Source organism: Sinocyclocheilus rhinocerous, unplaced genomic scaffold, assembly GCF_001515625.1.
Source record: "Sinocyclocheilus rhinocerous isolate Xijiao unplaced genomic scaffold, SAMN03320098_v1.1 scaffold2043, whole genome shotgun sequence".
In the NCBI taxonomy this organism is placed as follows: domain Eukaryota; kingdom Metazoa; phylum Chordata; class Actinopteri; order Cypriniformes; family Cyprinidae; genus Sinocyclocheilus; species Sinocyclocheilus rhinocerous.
Window position 1 is genome coordinate 280,378 of NW_015652169.1, and position 21,376 is coordinate 301,753.

General features: G+C 35.2%; 2 protein-coding genes across 5 annotated transcripts in view; one reads left to right on the top strand and one right to left on the bottom strand.

Moving 5' to 3' along the window:
• The window catches only part of LOC107713976 (plexin domain-containing protein 2-like), a 14,185-nt gene extending 11,496 nt beyond the window's left edge, over positions 1-2,689 (top strand). Inside the window, exons 12-13 of the mRNA XM_016519660.1 lie at positions 1,486-1,646; positions 1,756-2,689. Of these exons, the coding sequence (XP_016375146.1) occupies positions 1,486-1,646; positions 1,756-1,983 (389 nt within the window). The 3' untranslated portion in view covers positions 1,984-2,689. The remainder of the gene's footprint in view (positions 1-1,485; positions 1,647-1,755) is intronic.
• Positions 2,690-3,102: 413 nt separating this feature from the next.
• Positions 3,103-21,376, bottom strand: part of myripa (myosin VIIA and Rab interacting protein a) — a 23,437-nt gene continuing 5,163 nt past the window's right edge. The window contains exons 3-17 of one of the 4 annotated variants that reach the window (XM_016519648.1): positions 17,347-17,568; positions 14,894-15,030; positions 12,221-12,301; positions 12,005-12,102; positions 11,825-11,905; positions 10,882-10,995; positions 10,599-10,770; positions 9,865-10,448; positions 7,386-8,888; positions 7,161-7,220; positions 5,337-5,522; positions 5,083-5,244; positions 4,125-4,202; positions 3,968-4,028; positions 3,103-3,272 (exon numbers count right to left, since the gene is read on the bottom strand). In XM_016519648.1, the coding sequence (XP_016375134.1) occupies positions 3,241-3,272; positions 3,968-4,028; positions 4,125-4,202; positions 5,083-5,244; positions 5,337-5,522; positions 7,161-7,220; positions 7,386-8,888; positions 9,865-10,448; positions 10,599-10,770; positions 10,882-10,995; positions 11,825-11,905; positions 12,005-12,102; positions 12,221-12,301; positions 14,894-15,030; positions 17,347-17,568 (3,571 nt within the window). In that variant the 3' untranslated portion in view covers positions 3,103-3,240. Of the gene's footprint in view, positions 3,273-3,967; positions 4,029-4,124; positions 4,203-5,082; positions 5,245-5,336; positions 5,523-7,160; positions 7,221-7,385; positions 8,889-9,864; positions 10,449-10,598; positions 10,771-10,881; positions 10,996-11,824; positions 11,906-12,004; positions 12,103-12,220; positions 12,308-14,893; positions 15,031-17,346; positions 17,569-21,376 lie in introns of all 4 variants that reach the window. The other 3 variants (XM_016519649.1, XM_016519647.1, XM_016519650.1) reach the window with 3 other exon arrangements.

Sequence of the window (21,376 nt, forward strand, 5' to 3'; positions counted from 1 at the left end):
TACTTACAGTCTGTGAGTCAGAAGCGCCAGACTGTCCTTGCAAAGTTGGAACTGCCCCACTTTATAGAAACTGCCTTTGTGTGTAGACGGCATTGTAGTCTACTCTCCCAGGATCAGGAAACGGTCCTCCATAAAATGTGCTGAACACATCTGGATATTTGGGTTGAAGTGTTCTGGAACAGTGTTGTAAATACAACTTAACCACTGATTTCTATTCGTGTCCTCTTTTGGAAGGCCAAACAAAGTATTTTTGCTTTCGCAACGAAACACACAGCGTCTTCACAGCATGGCGGTGGCAGCAACAATAAAGTTACTCCTTCTTTCTTTGCGTGAACATTTGGGCGGCGTTATGCAAATCTTCCCACACAGTGACGTAGACATGTGGGGGAGTGTTTGAACGAGGTGTTTTAGGTAGGCGTGGACGAGTCTTAACTTTTATAAAGAATATCTCTTTGGGTTTGAGACTTTAGTCTTTGCAACTTTAGGGATCTTATCTATTCACGAACAGCTTGTAACACTCCAAAGCGAAAGGAAAACTTGAAATCACATCATATGACACCTTTAAATAAATTAAATTATAATTAAAATTTTCCAAGGGATAAAAATCTACCTCAGCTTATGCTCTAAATAGTGAGCCCTTTTACATTAGGCTACTTATAAGGTTACCAAACTGAAATTTAATTACTATTTATTTTTAAATATAACTATCAACACTTAACTTGTATGCATTAAAATGTAAAAATATAAAATTTCTATTTGTTGTTGAAATATATTTACACAGTGGCTGTCATAACTGTTTCATAATAGATTTATTTAAACATACATTAAATAATTAAGACCACTAACAGGTACAGTAAAATATAATGAGTATATAGTCTAATATTTCGCTAAATGCTCTTGTCTAGACTTAATTTCTCTTGCAAACTAATGAGCTGATGACTTTCCTGAGGTAAATGAAATGATACGTGATGTTTTGTTTTGACGTCTTTCCGTGGTTGAAACACTGATTGAGCGAATACATGCGGCATGAGATGTTCATTCATGTTTATTTCGGGTTAAAACTAGTACTAAAAAGGAAGGGATGATCAAGCTCATTCGCATGTGAGGCGTTTATTCAGCAAACTGTCACGCCACATCAAAGAGCATCAAAATGGCATTTATTGTTTAAATTTCCTGAAAGAAATTGACAATTTGAAAGATGAGACTTTGTTTCTTATTAAAAGTAACAATAAAACTGGAAGTTTCCCATGAAGTTTCACTCGTGCAGTGGTTAAAACAATGCTGTATCGAACATTTTCAGTAAGGGTCTTTTGTAACGAACCAATAGCAACCTATTAGCAACCATGTAGAAAAGCCCGGAACCCAATGACATTGTGGCATTTGGGCAAGTGCAATTCACATATCTTTTTCAGAAAATGTAAAAATCTGGTTATAATTGTTGTTTTTTACAGGCAAGTGTAAATATCCTCTTCTGCTCTTTTTCAGACTCTCAGATAGACATTATAGAGAAGCAAACAGAGGAGCAGATGCAGACTGGTCTGCTCATAGGCATCCTCATCACTATGGTCCTCATGGTGGTTGCTGTGTTGGCCACTATATACATGTACTATCATCCCACCTCCAGCGCCAGTCTCTTCTTCATAGAGGTGAACGTCATAACTAAAGCATATACAGCTAATGGAAGTGAACAAATATTTTTAGCACATTAATATACACTACCTTTCAAAAGTTCTGAATTTTATTCTTGATATCTAGAGACGACCAACACACTGGCCAGCCATGGAATTTCGACGGGGATCAGGACACCCGTCATATGCAGAGGTAGAGGCCACGGGACAGGATAAAGAAGGATTCATTGTGATGGACCCTAGAGGCAGTTTTCTTGTGTCAGACAGGAGAGAGAGCTTGTTTCTGACGGACCAGAGGGAAGGATTTATTGTGGCTGACCAAAGAGAACGTTTCCTTATCATGGAACGCCTCTAAGGTTTATGAATTAGCTCCTCTGTTTTTGAGAGGAAGTTGCACTGGATGCTGGGATGAATGTGGTATTTGTTTGACCTTATAACAGCAAGTACTTAAAATGTGAGTGATCTATTGCACCATTACACCAAAGTGCAATGTAAACAATGTGGACACATAAATGTTTTTTCCAACACAGTGAAGCTAGTGGAATTGCAGCGCTCAGGGAAAACCTTCACACCTGAGCTTTTATTTAATTTCTCTCCAGAAGCCCAATTTAAACCATGGTCTGATAATGTTCCTGAGAGTCCCTTTGTTGGTGTCTCTCTTCTAACCAGATGGGTCATTAAAGCCTGTGTATTGCAAACACCTCACAGAACGTCCTGTGTAAAACATGGAAGTTATATTTTTGCTATAAATAATACCTTTATACTCCAAATTCATGTGGATAATGTTAAGGTACAGTTATAGAAGAATCTTAAAAACTTTCATAGTTCTTTAAAATATTCTTGATTCAAATATTTTGCAGTGTATCAGAGAAACACTGAGATACAATTGAAAAGTTGATCTAACACACACACTCTATACAAATAGCACTACCTGAACACACATCCAAGGTAATCTCATGAATTGCAATAGTAACCGTACATGCCTCAGTTAATGTCCTTATAATATCTGTGCTTTGTATTTGTAATATGTAGTTTGATTTGTATATTTGAAATTTTTCAAACAGAAATATAGATCTCAACAACTGCAATGTTATATTGATGATTTCAGTAAACTAATACCATAAATTGTTCAGGTTATGTAATCAGAACAACTCAATTCAACAACAGTAACAACAAAAATCTGTGTACAAAAATGTACTATAATTGAAATATAGTCAAACAAAAAATCCATTAATTTACATAGATCATTTACACTTTACAATAAATCAATGTCTTTACAATAGTTTGTAAATGTCTCTATTATCAAATCTAACAACATAAATTTATATTATCAGCACATATAAATTTACATTTCTGCCATATGTACATCAATTTGACATAGTCACCACTGGTACGCTACTACTAAATATATTGTAGAAACGTAATTTTCTGTAAAGCTGATTTGCAACGATTTGTATCGTGAAAAGCGCTATACAAATAAACTTGAATTGAATTGAATATAAATTTCTGCATGATAGGTGACACATGGCTAGAATAATCTACTCTAAATCTGACAGATAAATCAATCAGAAAGATTAATCCAGGAAATATTTGGTCAGGCATTCGAATTAATCTATATAAGGGATAGTTCACCATCTCTTTCATCTGTGGAATATAAAATAAAGATTTTGAGAAATGCTTTAAATGTCATAATAAAAGCTTGGTTTTCAACATTGAGTGAGTAAATAATGGCAGAATATTCATGTTTGGGTGAACTATCCCATTACTTCCTTTTACAAGATTTATTTTTAATTAAAAGCTTAATTTAATGATGAGCTTGATTCACAGTAATGGTCAAATATGCCAAAACAAAGCTCCACATCATAGTGTAATTTGACATTATTTTAGTTTATTATTTATTATGAGGGGAGAGAGGTAATAAAGCAATAGTTATTTGTTTGTGTAAAATGGCATCAATGCATGAGCGATAGTTTATTTGTCCATAAAATCTTATCTATGAGCCATGAGCTTCAAGGCACATGTGATCAGTGGCTTTTTTTAAGTTTGTAGTTATTTAATTTTGTGATTATGCTTGCTGATGTATCCCACTATCCTCTTTATGCTTCTTTATCTGAAATTTACAGGAGATTCAAATAAGTTTCAGCAACAGATGTATGTTTTGAACTATTTTAGACCTTTGATTAATGCAACGGAAATAAATGAAGCCCATATAAAGATGATGGGTACAATTTCTGCAGCATTTTAAAATAAAACAATTACACATTTCACCTATAATTACACAGATAACATTTTCAAAAAAAATATGTCAGTTGTCAGTATTGATTATGAGTAACTCTTACCTTGTTTTGGAGGTGCTGGCAGTCGCCTCCTCAGTTTCCGAGATGAGCCAATGGTTTGTGTCTAATACAAAAGTATTACGACAGTTATAGTCATTATAAGTCACATGGGCATGTAGGAATATGTGTATGAATATTACTTAAAATATGAAGACAACACCTTGGTAAATTGGGTCTGTGGAGTTACATTAAGACCTGCATTTTTCAGAGCAGCAATTCTTGAGGAAATGTCTAAAACCTTGAAAAAAAGCACAGATCAAAGCAAAAAGATATCAAAATGAAAATAAAATGTTTTTATTGTGAACAGCAAGGCTTTGCAGAGAGACTGTTATATGAAATGTTATTGGCAGTTTTGGGACACCATGGTTAGTATGTTTGCATAATTCTATACAGTATGTAGTATGTGTAGTATACAGTATATACAGGTCTATATAGTATGCACTGTATATAGGAAATCTACATTATTTGAGTGTTATTTTAATATTATTTTTATATTCTTGTAGTGTTTATCAATATTTTTAGTTCGTTTTATCCTTATATTTTGAGTTTTCATTTTAATTTTAGTTAAAGTTTAGCCATTTTGTTATGTTTGTCATTTATTTAGTTGTTGTTTTTTCTATTTCTATTAAGCTTTAATTTATTTTATTTCAGTTTCAGTTGGTAATTATGGTACTTGTTTTTTAAATTTCTGTTCTACTGTCCGTTTAAGTTTTTCTAACGCCTATTTCTAATGTCTGTTTGTGTTTTTCATCTATTATTTATATTTCATTTAATTTTAGTTTGTTTTAGTAATTTTGTTAAGTGCTTTTATTCGTTTGTTTGTTTTTTTAATTTCTCTATTTTCTTTCTTTCTTTCTTTTTATTTTAGCTTTTTTTTCAGTTAGTTTTCAAAGCAACATTTCTAATTTCCATTTAAGGTTTTCATCTTATATTTTTATTTATTTATTTTTTATTTTAGCTTTTTTTTTTCAAATAACGAAAACAATTTAAATAAAGTAAACAAAAACATTTGTTATGTTGCTCATTAATTCAAATGTAACTGCATGAGAGAGCTATGAGATGCTGCAGCTGAGATTCAGAAAAAGAGAGATAGAGCACAGCGTCCAGGCCGAACACACCTGGAGCTCAGACTGCTGCACCTGGGCTGCTGCAGAGGCCACCTGGTCCTCCAGATGAGCGAGCTCTCCTTCAGTGGTGGATCCACGGATGCAGCGCGCACACTCCTCCAGATCCCGCAGTTCAGCCTCAAGCCCGTACACTGTCCCTGCCGCCACATACACCTGCACACAGTGAAATGAATTCGAATAAATTGAGAAGCAGCTCATAAATGCCCAGTGGCGTGAGAAATGCTCATCTCAGGAAGAATCCGTACATTCTCCTCCAGTCTGCCGAGCTGCTCGTCCAGTCTTCTGGCCTCGTCAGGGGGAATGATCGAGACGTCACTGTGGTCTAACTGGCATCGTCCATTTCCCATAGATCCGTGAATCAGATCCTCAGTAGCGTTCAGTACTTTCAGCACCTCTGTGGTGATGCTGCGCAGTGATGCTGCTGAGTACTTCTATTCACGGTAAATACACAGAGGAAGGTACTGTAACGTTACACAATAACATTCACATTCATATAAATGGAAATTAACGGGGCATGGGGCAAGTCTAGTGTGACCACACCTACATTATCAAAATTATTAATACTGATTTAATGAATACAGTTAACATTTAAATACTTTTTTGGATGGACCAACTGCATGCCATATATTTTATGTGGGCTATACATCTAAAACAGGCTTAGAAACTGAATCAATTATTTATGGATGCCCATTACCAACCACATAAGAACAAAAATAATGCTTTGTTAAATCTTAATTAGTTCATAAAAAGTCACAATTAAAAGATAAAAAGTCAATTATGAGATTTAAAAAATGTGACCCTGGACCACAAAACCAGTCTTAAGTCGCTTGGGTATATTTGTAGCAATAGCCAAAAAAACATTGTATGGGTCAAAATTATCGATTTTTCTTTTATGCCAAAAATCATTAGGATATTAAGTAAAGATCATGCTCCATGAAGATATTTTGTACATTTCTTACTGTAAATATATCAAAACTTAATTTTTGATTAGTAATATGCATTGCTAAGAACTTCATTTGGACAACTTTAAAGGTGATTTTCTCAATATTTTGATTTTTTTGCACCCTCAGATTCCAGATTTTCAAATAGTTGTATCTCGGCCAAATATTGTCCTATCATAACAAACCATACATCAATGGAAAGTTTATTTATTCAGCTTTCAGGTGATGTATAAATCTCAATTTAAAAAAAAATGTACCCTTATGACTGGTTTTGTAGTCCAGGGTCACAAATGTAAAATATCAAATTTTTGACAGATTATGTCATGATTTTAAGTTTTATCTCAATTATGACTTAGTATGTCATAATTTCTACTTTTTATCTCATAATTATGACAAAAAGCATGAAATGTAGAAATTATGACATACTAAGTAATTTTTATCTCATAATCATGAGCCGAAAAGAACATCTCTGTTCATCAATTTGCACTGGCTACCAGTAGCTGCTCGCATTAAATTCAAGGCATTAATGTTTGCCTACAAAACCACCACTGGCTCTGCACCCATTTACCTAAATTCATTACTTCAGAGTTATGTGCCCTCTAGAAGCTTACGTTCTGCTAGTGAACGGCGTATTAATGACTTAGTATGTCAGAATTTTTACATTTTATGGAAGCTTTTTTGTGTGTCTACATTTTGAAGGTTATAATGAGAGGATCTGCAAGTGAGCTTGCATTGAGCTTGCATTGAAAACAAATCTGCTGTTTGGAGAGGCACTGAGTGGATTTAAACACCTCTGACTGGATCATTGCTTGGGCTCAATGTGTTCAACCAACATATCTATGATGGGTTACAATGCTCAATGCTGTGAAAAAAAAAAAAACCTTTGACCCAACTTGAATAAATCTAAATAGAATATTATAATCCACTTTCTTCATGTGGCAGCCATAATCATAATCACGATTATTTATTGATTAATTGTGTCCTAACAGAATGTAAAATATGTAAATAATAGGGAGCCCAGTGTCAGATAGCAGATGAAAACATACAGAAAAGAGAACAAGTACAGTAGCCAAATAATGAGTGCAGAAATAAGAGCATACTGTCCATATTAGCATACACAATCATCACCTGCTGTAGTATATTGGAGATTAAATGTAGGTTTTTCTCTATGTCCAGCATGTGTGCATCCTAATAAAGATCAAACAGAGGCACAAGACAAAGAAAGAAATAAGAAATAAAGAAGAGCTTCAGAGAAATAGGTTAAGCAGATTAAATAAAAGCATGTTAGTTGCAAGCAACTAAGGTTACTTCAGCCTGTAGTGTTTAGTATAGTATACTGTAATTAGTTGTTACCTTGTAGATCTCCTCTGGTGACAGATACTCCTCCTGACCAGATGGGGTGCTGTGTTGAATTGTGGGGTCCCTCTGTTTCTCACTGTTTTCAGTCAAGTCACCTTGACTATTGCCGTCCTTCACTTGAACTCTCTCTTCTGATGATTTGCTGCATTGTTTGTCTTCTGTCTCCTCAGTATCTTCAGTGTTGCTCTTTAGTGCCACAACTTCATTGATCTTGCCCTCTTCCTTCATTTCTTTTTCCTGCACCACCTTCGATTTTCCACCAACAAAGCATCCCTTAGATATTGTGTTGTCATCCGTTTCCTGTTCAGTTATATTCTCCTCCTCTTCCATCATCTCATGTTTCTCTCCCTCACTTATCTCTCTGTCTAAAAATACCCTCTCACTAGTGTAAGCTTCTATGTGTTCTTCCATATCATCCAAAGCCTTCACTACAGTATTGATGATACTATCAAATTCCATCTTTCCATCTTCACTTATCAATCTACTCAAAGCCAGTTCACAGGATAACACCTCCTGCTCCTCAATGTGATCAACCGTCTCTGTATTCTCAGCTCTGCTCTGCTGACCTTTAAGTGCGCTTCCACTATCTTTTATTTCTGCATTTTTCTCTTCAGTCTGAACTTCTCCCTTGTTCTTTGTCTCTTCAGTTCTCTCTCTAACTATCTCATTTTGTGCATCTGCCTCATCAAGTGTCTGTTTTTGGCTCACAGAGCTAATTTCTTCTGACATTTGGGTCTCACCCGTGTCATTTTGCTCACTAACGCCCTGCTTTGCCACAGTGTCCTTTTGCCTTTTCTCTGATCTCTCTTCTTCTGCTTTTTCAACCATCTCTACATAGTTTTGGGTTTTCTTGTCATATTGTATCACTTTGTTTCCATCTGTCCTGTCATCTACCCCCAGCACCTCAGTTCTTATTGACTGATTTATACCCTTGGTTTCAGTTTGATACTCACACCTGTCCAGTTGATCTTCAGTGGAAGAGAGTAGTGTCTCACTGACCTGACTGGTCAACTCTCTCAGTTTGGAAGTCAGATCATCTTCTTTCAACATCTCAGTTGATCTCACTTGATTTGTGGATTCAATTCCATCTGATCTTTCTTCTGAATCAGCCTCAATCGTCAATGCAGCATCTCCCACTTTTTCTTTTGTTTCACTTTCTTCATTCCCCATTTGATACTCCAACCTGTCCAGTTCATCCTCAGTGGAAGAAAGTTGTGTTTCTCTGACTTGACTGGTCAGTTCTTTCAGTTTGGTAGTCAACTCCTGATCTAAAGATCCAACTATGCCAAGGGCCCCATGATTGGAATTGCTGGGAGCATTGAGACCAAGTTCAAATGGATCAGGGGTCATGGCTCCAGAGCTCAAGATGTCAGGAGTAGCAGTGTCTGAAGTGTCTGCTTCCAGATCATGATCACATGGTCTTTTTCCATGCAAGCCTGAGTCTTGTTTCACATAACGTCTCTTCACCAGAGCATCTGAGAGATGGCTACTGGAATCCTGCCAAAAAAGAATCAGAGTCATGAAATGTCAAAAATAAATGAATAAATAATTTTTATATCCACGCATTATCGTTCAAAAGTTTTGGGTCAGAAAGTTTTAAATAAATAAATTTTTTTTCAGCAAGGATGAATTAAATTGATGAAAAAGACAGCAAAGGTTTTTGCATTGTTAGAAAAATTTGATTTTTTTTTTAATAAATGCTGTTCTTTTAAACTTTCTATTCATCAAATAATCCCAAATGTTTCAAGGTTTCTGCAAAAATATTAAGCAGTAAAACTGTTTTCAACTGTTTTTTATTTTATTTTATTATAATTATTTCTGAAAGATCATGTTACACTTAAGACTGTGGCTGGTAAAATTCAGATTTGCCATCACAGGTATAAATTGCACTTTCCAATATACTTTAAATTGTATTAACATTTCACAATATTACTGTTTTTACTATATTTTTGGTAAGTATTAGAGACTTCTTCCAAAAAAAAAAAACTTACCCCAAACTTTTGAACAGTAGTGTGTATATAGTGTCTATATACTGTATAACATACACAACCTTAATTATTTTTATTTTAATTAATGATATTAATTTTTGGTCTTTTCATTCTGCTTTCTATAGACTGGTCAGAAATCATGAAATTAACTGCACATTTTTTAATATAATAATAGCAAGAAATTGAAAACAAAAAATAGTATAAAATAATAAAATAAAATAACACAAATACTTTGTGAACTTAATACAAAATATTTTCAGATAATATTTTTCGTTTTGACTTCAGTACCAATTATTTAATTTTGGAAACAACACAGTATAAATGGGTATTTATATATGGAAATATATAGCTGGCTTTATTTTTTAGATATGAAGGGTGCTCACAAGGGGATCATCATATGTGGGTGTAGTCGACATCAAAAGGTTTAAAAACCCCTGTTCTAAATCAAAGCCAAGACATGTTGTATAATAAACAGTCATTCTTACCGGGACATCCGAAGACAATACCAACTGTCCTTTCCACTCTGCCTCCTCTCTCTTATTTTTCCTTCTTCGCCGTGACCTCTTGACCCTGCTTTCCTCTAGGCCATCCTCGCTGCTTTCAGCACCTCCTGGATTTAAATTTTTATCCATGATGTTTGGGCGGCGGGTGGATGAGGGTCGCCTGTGTTCTAGTGGCACTTTTCTTTTCAAGAAGGGCAGCAGAGTTTTCTGGGACTGGTGTAGTGGCCCATCTTGTCCTGCGGAGTCCTCAGTGTCGGCATTCAAGTTGTGTGCAGTGAGATGTTGTGCTTGTGCGTTCAAAGGCAAGGTTGCTTGACGGCTGTAGGACTCTGGGTAACTCAACTGCTTATTGGCAGACATTTTACGCCGAAGCTCTTCCAGTGCAGCGCCCCAGACCCCATTAGCTTCAGGCTCTGTTTCTGAGCCTATCTCATCGTAAGCTAACACCACGCCAGACTCTCTTTCCAAGACGCTGTAGACCAGACTTTTGCGCTTAGTTAAAAGGCCTGGTCGAGAGAGCAGGTTGCTCTGATAAGCAATCCAGTTACCATCAGGACTCTGTAATACTGAAGACATACACACAGCATTTAGACATGTATATAAATGAAGAGGTTCAACAGTTTAAAAGTTCAAAATTATTTAAAATCTCTGTCATAAACAAGAAGAGATGATTAACTATAGTTAAGAATCATATGGATTTAAGTCAATGATCTAACTGGAATTGTCCAAATGGTCGACACTCCTCCAGCTAGGCATGGCCTTGACAGGCATTGGTTCTTCTTTCTTCATTTCCAGAGTATGACTTGTAGAGGATGAAAGTCTTGACCCAATGTTAGCATGCTGGCCTGTTTTCTCATCAGTCAAGAGACAGAAAGCTGAGCGAGACCTCTAAGGGAGAGGAAACATTTCATTCAAAACATCGAAACAAAAGAACCAATCCAAAAGCATGGCCAAATTGCAGGTAACTTAGTCTTTAAAAGAAATAAAAAGTCACTGTACCCAAAGAGAAGCATCAAAGGCACTCTGGGTTTGATCAGGAGAGATTCCCTCACTGTTCTGGTCCAGATTACATCCAGACTTCATCTCAGACAGATCCCTTTTCCGGCGGACAATCTGACATTTAAATATTCCAATATAATACGTTTATGCAAACAGTGTCAAAATTGAAAAAATAATAATATGATAATTTAAAAATATCATATAATAATTTTAAATGTAATATTATATCAACACGTATATTCCTATTCAACATAAGTTAAATAATACAATTCTGCATTGTCTTTTTGATGTCAAATCAAGAGTGTGAATATATACAGATAGGCAGACCTTGATACATTCAGATTAATGGATAATCTCAAATTGTACATTTTAAAAGCATTAAAATAAATAAATAAAAATATGTATTACATAATTATGCCTTTGAGTTCTAAACAGTAGTGTGTAAAATACGTGTAAAATAATGGGTAAAATATGCTTACCAAGATTGTATTTATTTGATAAAAATACAGTAAAACAGTAATATTTTGAAATATTATTATAGTTTAAAATATCTGATTTCGGTTTTAATATATTTTAAAATGTAATTTATTCCTGTTATGGCAAAGCTGAATTTTCAGCAACCATTACTTCAGTCTTCAGTGTCACATGATCCTTCAGATATCATTTTCATATGCTGATTTGGTGCTCAAGAAACATTTCTCATTATACAATATTTGTGCTGTTTAATATTTTTGTGGAAACCTTGACACTTTTTTTTACGATTTTAGATGAAAAGAAGGTTCAAAAGAACAGCGTTTATTTGAAATAATAATCTTTTGTAACATTACAAATGTCTTTGCAGTCACTTTTGTTCAATTTCATGGGTCCTTGCTGAATACACTGAATTCTACACAATGTAAAACTCTACATTCATGAAAGGTCACTGCTGTCATGTGTTACTCACTTTCTGTACTATAGTTTTGGCCAATTCCTCTATCAGCTCTTTTCTGTTCTCTCGCAAATAATGAGCTTCGTTCTGCTTCTCCTACAAAAGCAAATGTCAAATAGCTGCCATGTCACACTTGCCAAGTTACTGAATAGCAATGAATGAACAATCTTGTATCTATTAATGGGAAAGTCTTACTTGACTGTCAGTCTGGCTCTCAGCCTTAGCAATGGCCTCATCTATGGCCTCTTCTGCCACCCGCCGTGCCACATTAATAGTCTCAGCCATGCTGTGCTCTGGAGAGACATAATAATTAAAGTGTTTTCAAATGCCCCTGTATGAAACTAATGGAATCAAAACTACTGATATACAGTAACACACCATACATATCTAAATAATGATTTGATCACAAACCTTCACTTTGCCTGTAGAATGTGGAGTCGCTCTCATACATACTACTCTCATTGCAGCCGCTCTCCTCATAAGTGCTGCCCTCTGTTGCTGCAAAAATGTTACAGCTCATTTCATCAAAAAAACTTTATAACCTTTCATAATCTATCCATTTTCAGTCGCAGAGAATGTATAACTTTAGAAAGTGTTGCATGCTATGAGGAAATACTTAATGCCTCGATTTCTGAGGGCATCAACCTTTATAAAAAAGAACATCCACATAATACAATTTCTAAGTTTCATATCTAATAGTCTTTTTTTCTGTTATTAAAATAAAATTGTCAAGAGTGATAAGGTAGGACGAGAGTGGAATAAAGAGCTTGGCTCAATATTAAATTAGAAAAAAATATGTACAACCGTATACATTAAACATTTCTTTTGTTGTTAGTGTTATTGACAAACTGTTCCTGTGATAAATTGAGCGATTCAACAGCACTTCCAGTTCAGACACATGATTTAATAGCAGTGTCGACAGGTTTCTCTCACTGACAGACACTGTCTCAGTCTCAGAGAGCTGTTGGATGACAAAGCATTTGTTGGGTAAATACTGACATATCAATATGGCCTCAGCCCTACATAGAGCCATTTAAAGTGCTCCCCTCAAGCCGGTAAAGGTCAAACTACCTCTGAAGTCACCGGCTACCACTCTATGAAAACGCCTGCCCTTTTCCTTCAAGCCAGTGTTTACGCCTACATTCTGCTGAGGAGAGCAGATCAAAGTAATGTTATGAATCTAGCTTTTTCTATAAGATAAGCTGAAGACTGATGTTGCGGCTTAAATACCTATCCTATAATGCTATAAGCTTATCGCTCCATTCTTAGCACTTGTCTGACGTTACACTCAGACAGATTATCTCCTAGCTTTTCTCTGCATCAAATTTTCAAAAGCTTGACCACATAGTGCATTGAGTTTTGTGGCCAAAGCTCTTTATTTTTCATGGTCACTGTAATGGTTTTACTCTCCTCCACAGAGAGCTATTGTTCCTCACAGGTTACAGGGGTCTGCTGAGGTGACAAACATCCACATTTATGGTCATCCATTGTTAATGTAGCATTGGCCTTGCTCTAAACTGCTTTCCTCTTCATGGAGAAGACATTCTCTGCTCACAGACCTCAGCAAAACTGAAATGGAGGCTGGGCACAGATCATAACTCATTTAGGGTTGTGCCCACAAACACAAGCAAAGAAGCTTCAAGCTGATGTGGAAGAGAAAAATAATCTTTTACAGATTATTTTACACATCCAAACAAGGGTGCAGTAAAAATAATGTTAACTAGCAGTATATTTTTGGCTATTACTTTCTGGCTGTACTTTAACAGTAGTTTTTTTGTTGTTGTTGTAAAAATTACAACTGTTTACTGTGATTTTCCAGTGAATGGGGAGCAAGAAATTATTTGTGATGACCGTTTGTTAATCGTTTTTTTATTTATGTATTGGTTTTGAGGTGGGTTTTTTCCGTTTTTTCTTCCTTTGTAAATGTGTATTTATTTTTGTATGTTTTGTTTATTTGCCTAAATATGGATGCTCTAAGTTAGGTAGCTTATGTTGTCTTCTTTATGCGCGCTAAAGGAGGACAGGTAGCTCCTAATTATTTTCTATTCGCTGGAGCTCATGCTGGTGAATGGAAGGTGTAAAAACAAGCATAATGTTGTTCTTTATTTATATGATTTGTTAGTGTATAAGTGAATATGAATTATGGTTATTAATTTTATGTTGTTCTAAATGCGATGTGAATTCATCTAATTTAGGTAGTTAAGTTATTGAAGTGTATTTGTGTGTGGGTGACCCCTTTGTCATTTGTTAATGGTACGGTCCTGGTAATATAAGGGCTGGGTTTTGTTTGTTAAGAGAGTTTTTTGGGAGAGGGATCCCAACTGTTAACATCTGAGCTCTGGAACTCCATTTTTTTCCTTTTTTTTTTATTTGTGACGTTTTCTTTATTTTTTCTATGTATGACCAAGTGTATGTTTAAAAAAAATGGGAAACCTATAAAGAATTGAATTTTTTGCAAATCATGCTTCCTGCGTTTATTGGACGAATCCTGACATTATTACATTTTCAATTTCTGATTAATATCTTTCTGTACACCAGAAAACGATAATATTCAGTCTTTTTTTATTTAGGCTATAGTGAATAAAACATTTACCTGTTAATGTAATAAGTAATTATTGTATAGAATTATGTGTATATGCTTGATTTTGATTCGCTATTTAAATGTTAGGAATACAAGAGGGAATGGATCTATCAGGTCATAATCAAAGTACACAGCGACCCTTCCTCCATAAACATGAATAATTCTCATATATCCTGCTGCTGTTAAATTGGTTACAGAGGAGGCAAGTCAGACTAGAGGAGCCCTGTCTGCTTTTTTCTTAACCCTCATGAATTAGTGCTAAATACATGCGTGCACATGCAACCATAAGCTGTGAAAAAGACAGAGCTAGGGTTTGAAGGACAATCTAAAACTGACATATCCACTGAATGCAGATGGCATTTGAAATGCAGCAACTCCTACAAACATGCAACATGTAAACCAGCTCTTTTACCTCCAAAATATATACATTATAAAATGTCATAGTGTGAAAACATCCTTTATTTTCAAGGAAGGTCATACATAACAGTCCAGATGGCAAGTACCTGTAAGCTCAGCTAGCACTCCACGCTCGGCCGCATGCCTCCTGTAGAGGTTCTTTAACACTTTGGCACTGCCAAACCTTTTAAAACGCCTTCTCACATTATTGTAGAACCATTCCAGTGACTCGGTCTTCAGTAGCCTGGAAATACATGAACAAGGCCACATTATAATGCTTATTTAAGAGCATTCCTGAGTTTCTGTTTACGCTACACTGATTAAAACCTTTGACAATGTAAGTGCAGAACATATGATAATGAAGACTATGACATTTGTCCTATAATCATAGACACAAGGACCTATAATCAAGCACACACACAAACATACAAAGAAAGGTCACTATATATACAGCCAAAGGCACTTTTGAGCATGCTCAATATCAGAGACCAGGTTAAGCCTGTGCTACACTAATATTCAGATTCTCACCGCTAAAGAAACAAATAGCTCGATGTTGCCATTGCCACTGATAGCATAAGTCCAATAGCTAGAATTAAAATGAGTTTTTTCAGAGGAATTGCCTGCTGAGAACATATAAGATTATTGTTTTCTTTGTATATAGTAGGGAATATTGTCAAAAAGAAAATTAAAAATCAGAAGAATCTTTATTCTTATGCTCTAGGGAGTAGGCCAAAATTGCCAGGAATTTTAACATTCAGTAATTATCAATCAATAATTATGTTAGCAACATTATATCAACAACCAAGTTTTAATAATCTGTTAAAGAAATATGCAGAGAAATATGAGATGTTGGTAAAGACTACAGTGTTGCTTTCATGCTTAAAATAGCATTCTGTGTCCTTTTACCATAATGTACAGACACTACCTGAGGGCAAATTATATTTGGAAAGAATTTTACTTTAAGATGGACTTTAAATGGGAATTACTTGTTTATGTATTTATTTAATTAACTAGACAAGAAGCCACATATACTGTATACAGATAGCTTAGATACTACATATACCTGTTCTGTCTATAAGCATAGTATAAATTTAAATTGCCTGCTTCCATTCAGTAATGATCTAATACACAGATCTTTGCAATGAAAACTGGAATGAGCATCCGTTTTATTACATGAGGACAGAGAAAATACGAGTGGATGTGTATAGTATCAAAATTCAATTCCACTGATGGACGTAATCTCTGTTCAAGTGTGAGTGTGTATGTATAAGATAGGAAAGAGAAGGAATAATCCTGCTATAAATAAATAAATACATAAATAAATAAATACAGTGATGTTTTGCACAGAAATGCAGGACTTCTGTAGGACATATTAACCTTCCATGCACAGTGTGTGAAGCGTAAAGCTCTTGGGTTTCATTAGCACTACAGATTCACATCACATCTGTAGAAAACCATAATAAGACAGAAGGCCACCCAAAATTTAACTCTGCCTTCACTAGTTAGCAAAATCAAATTGGTTAAACCTAAATTGAAAGTTTTATGTTTGCAGGCCAGTATTTATCCATTAGTGTGTATGTAAGAAGTGCAAAAATATTTTCTGTCTTGGTTCAGTAGGATTCTGACCTACAGCACTCTGTGACATTTACAAAGGCATTTGAACGCAAGTCATGTCATGCTCTATACTTGTATTATACATAATAATTCTGATGACTGTCTTAAGTGTTAAGTGTTATTTGAACCCTCAACAAGAATACTCTGTTATAAACAGTTATTGCACTCTTTCGTTAAACCATGAGTGTAAACAAACCCACAGACATACAGATGCTCACTAACGCTCAAATGACTACTAAGGTGCTTTGAAATATACGTGAGACACAACTCATATGAACATAAATACAAGCAAATTTTCACAGTAGAGAGTCAATTTACAGAACCAGACCTGAAATTAATTAAACAGTTTTTTAAATTGTAAATAAATGTAAAAAAAAAAAAAAAATTACTTTTCATCTTACCAAACCCAAGAGTTTTTTAAAACAGACTTCTCAGTCTATTTATAAGGGATGAACAAATATTACATTTTCCGATGATATTCTATATTATTTTGTCTAAATAAATAAACAATAAATTGCTAAAAATAAATTTAATGATAGATGTGAATTTAGGCATTGCAGCATTATAATGTACATTATGAAAAATGGATATTCATTTTTAGATTTGCTAAAGATTATATTTAACTGTGTTATTAAATTATTAGTGTTTTTAAATATTCGCTTCAAGTGAGAATTAGACATTGCAAAGGTAACCTAAACATAAAAAATACTGTATGAGAAATGAGCATGCACAATTAAATATCCAATACTGACTGATACCGTCAATTAAAAAAATATCTAACATCAACCAATAACCAATACAGTGCCAATATATCATGAATCCCTAGTTTTTAAATCCTGATAACAACCAGAAGCATCATGATCCTTTAACCTGCAGGTGTTTCCTACGAAAGCCCCCTGACGGAGCTCACGCTCACAACAGCTCTGGATAGCGCGGCAGAACTGACCTGGTCTTCTGGCAGGCGGAGCACAGCCAACCTTTGTCCTTCTTACTGTAGGTGCAGCAGCCCTTGCAGACGTTGTAGCAACAGTCCAGGCAGGAACGTTTAGGGTTGAGCAGAAAGGTGAAGGGAGAGCAGCAGCGGATGCAGCAGCGCTCATTAAACCTGTGCTGCCGCGACAGCAAAACAGACCGACTGCCCTCCTCAACCAGTGCCTTCTTCATCTCACTGAAGCGAGAGAGAGAGTGAGAGAAAGAGAGAGTGAGAGAAAGAGAGAGAGAGAGATAGAGAGAGAGAGTTGAAAAACAACTGTGATATAAAGTATAAGTATTTGACTAAAATGATACTTAAGCTGATGCATATTTGTCTGAGTATTAGGATGATGCATTAAAAACATACATAATTAATCTCTATGTAAGGCAGGCTGTAGTGCCCTATAAGTGGATCATGTTCACATGACATCTGCGTGTTGACAGATGTGCTGCATTTGCCCTTCTACGTCTTAAATCTGTCTGTATTTCCAGCCGTACTGCAGCCTCCAGAGAGGAGAGAGCAATTCTGAGCAAAATTGCTCTGACATTTAACAGAGACAAGCAACCTAACACTATTTAATAGAGGGTTGCAACCAGCACATACACATTTTGTTTGTGACATTAGATTTATGCTGCTTAATTACACTGATGTGCCCTTAGGATATGAATGAAAAGTCAGAATTGTAGGGTTAATAGTAAGAAGGCAACTGATTAAATCAAAGTAAATACGAAATATCTTAATCAGGAAAAATGCATTAGTGGTGTGTTTTTCCAGTAAATATTCCTGGAGCCTCTCTTAAAAATAAAGGTGCTTCACGATGCCATAGAAGAACCTTTTTGTTTAAATGGTTCCAGAAAGAACCTTTAACATCTGAAGAACCTTTCTGTTTCACAAAAGGTTCTTTGTGGTGAAAGAAGGTTCTTCAGATTACAAAAAGGTAAGAAAGAGATGGTTCTTTAAAGAACCTTTGATTGAATGGTTCTTTGTGGAACCAAAAATGGTTCTTCTATGGCATCGCTTGAAGAACCTTTTGAAGCGCCTTTATTTTTAAGAGTGATACGTTGATATGCCAGTAGGTGGCGACAAGTGACTACATGTCTTTGTGAGTGACTCTCTGAATCAATCAGTCAGCTGAATTGTTCCATTCAAAATGCTGATTTACTAAGTAAGTAATTACTTCAGAATTATATTCTGGATGTACTACATTCATCATGTTGTCATTTTCAAGTGACCTAGTAGCATCAGTTGCAGTGTTGCTTCACTGCTATTCACATATCCTCTCCCCGTGGCCTTGTGGGATAGTAAAGTGTCTATTGAATGCAGACTTCACAATCTCATCAGAAATAGCAGGTCATCCCTACTCACAAATCCAATACTGTGAATTCGGACATACTACTCTGTTCACGTAAGGTTTTTACCTTATGCGATTTATGTGATTTTGGATGCAACCACTGTATTTATGAGTGAATCAACGAATCACTGACTCATCTGAATCGATTCGTTCAAAAACACTGATTCATTCAGTAATGCGCAAAAAGTTAATTTTGCTTCGACTTTGGTTGGAAATATTTTCTTTGGCAGAGCAAAATTTAAATTTCCAATTGTGCTGCTGGTCTTAATATAATCATGGCTGTGGTTTCCTATGATTTACAGGTGTAAATGAATATCAATAGTCACAGTAGAGTGAAGACATAAGTGGACAAAGAGGACATAAGTAAACAAAAGTGAATGGTTTAAATTAAATTTTTTAATGTAATATTGAAATTTAAATCATTTTAAATAATGTGTCATGATACATACTGTTATAAAAGCAAACCTGTGACTCATAGAGAGAAGAGCTGACAAAAAGGAGCGGAGAGAGGGATGAAAACTAGAAAGGAAGCATTGTATTGAAAATCTCTGCTTGAGGTGTGGCATTTACTTTGTCTCTCCAAACAATGCCAACAGGAAATCATTACGAATGATTAGAGCCACAGCTTGAACGGATCGGCTCCAGTGAATACTGAGAGGGGGGAACTGAGGATAATCTCAGCAGATTAAAAACAGACAGACAGGAAAGAAAAAAATGGAAAAGAAAGAAAACAAAGGCTGTAATGACATAAAACACATGCAAGGGTGGATAATACATTACAATGACGTTGATTTTGTAACTGTGGACTTGGCAAACACAAATTTATAACACTGCATTTTTGCATCTATGTGTGCACAGAAATAGTTTGCTGACAAATTTGTGCCAAAACCTCCCTTTGGGGACATTTTGTGCATGCTTGAAATCAGTGAAAAACACTGCACTAAATCCAAGATGCATGTAGTTTGTAGATTCATCTCTAAATGTAACATTCAGACCACAGAGATACAAACCAGAGATTACTGCCTTCCACCAGTTTGTCTAGACTGAATCAGTGGCAAGATGCATTTAAAGTAACAGCCAAAAAGCACAAAAGAAGATAATAGCTGAAAAATTCTTACAGACCTGAGCAGGATCAATTTCATGTCCCTACAGTCACTCACGGTGATGATACCCCATCAGGGGTCTCTCCAATGAACTTATAATTGGATACTCAGCAGGCAATTTCCACCGAGTTCTCAGAAACATGGTCTGTTGTTTACAAAGCAGGCCGTTGGCAGAGAACAGCAGAGGCGTCCTGTGCCAGTAGGTGCAGATCCAAGCGAAGGTCTACTAAGTGACTCATGCCAGATAGCCAGACTGGGCGCAGGTGTGATGAACAGGGGGTCAACCAATGCCAATATTTTTTACTAAGTCATCTGACACACCAGTATATATCATGAATAACAGGTTATATATAATTAGATATAATCTGCAACTTCAGTACACAATTTAGCATATCCTCTTCTTTTCCCATGCCTGTTATGCAGTATGTATCTATAATACATTTTACAGTATCCTTTGTAAAGTTTCTAATACACTCGAGTTTCTAATGTTTTATATAAATGACACTGTTTTATAGGTCAATATTTGTTGTATATCAGGTGATATTATATATTTTATTAGATGGTGGATTATTTGTTTTGTTTTTAATGTATTTAAACAAATACTGGCCATTTATCAATTTTTCACCATAACATAAAAACAATTATCAGTTTTTTACATACAATGTTAAAATATTTTGTTATAGTTTTAGTTATTGTTATAGTTATAGTTTTCGTAATTTGACTTAAATTTAAGGTTAGACTATATTTTAAGGTGTCCTTGTTACAGTGTAATTATACCTTTAAGTATTGAGTAATATTAATTAAATGCATGTACTTACTATATGGTTAGGGTTAGGATTAGGGTTTATCTTAGCTTGCATGTAATTATGCATAATTTATTGTTATTATAATACTATGTACATGTAACGTGTGTAACAAGGACACCTTAAAATAAAGTGTTACCAAATTTAAATGTATTTGTAATTAAGTCTAAATTCAATCTCATAAAAAATGTTGCATGAGGATTGAGAGGTTCACACACAAGAGAGATCAATCTCAAACTAAATCTACTGTTGTGTTATATGGCGCAAAGACTCCAGAAATTAAGCAATTACATGACCTATTCCTGGAACATCTTGATAACATAGATCAGCAGTGTTATTCCAACACAATAACACATAGCAAACAAGATGTGGTACGCTGGGAATGATTCACTTTAGAGCAATGTAAGAAAACATGTCTAATCAGGGTTTGTTATTCTGTTAAAGGGATAGTTCACCCAAAAATGAATATTTTATATTTATCTGCTTACCCCCAGGGCATCCAAGATGTAGGTGACTTTGTTTCTTCAGTAGAACACAAACGGAGATTTTTAACTCAAACCGTTGCAGTCTGTCAGTCCTATAATGTCAGTCAATGGTAACAAAAGCTTTGAGAGTCATAAAACATACACAATCAAAACCAAATTAAACCCTGTGTCTCGTGACGATACATTGATGTGTAAAGACACAAAACGATCAGTCAGTGCAAGAAACTGAACAGTATTTATATTGTTTTTTACCTCTGATTT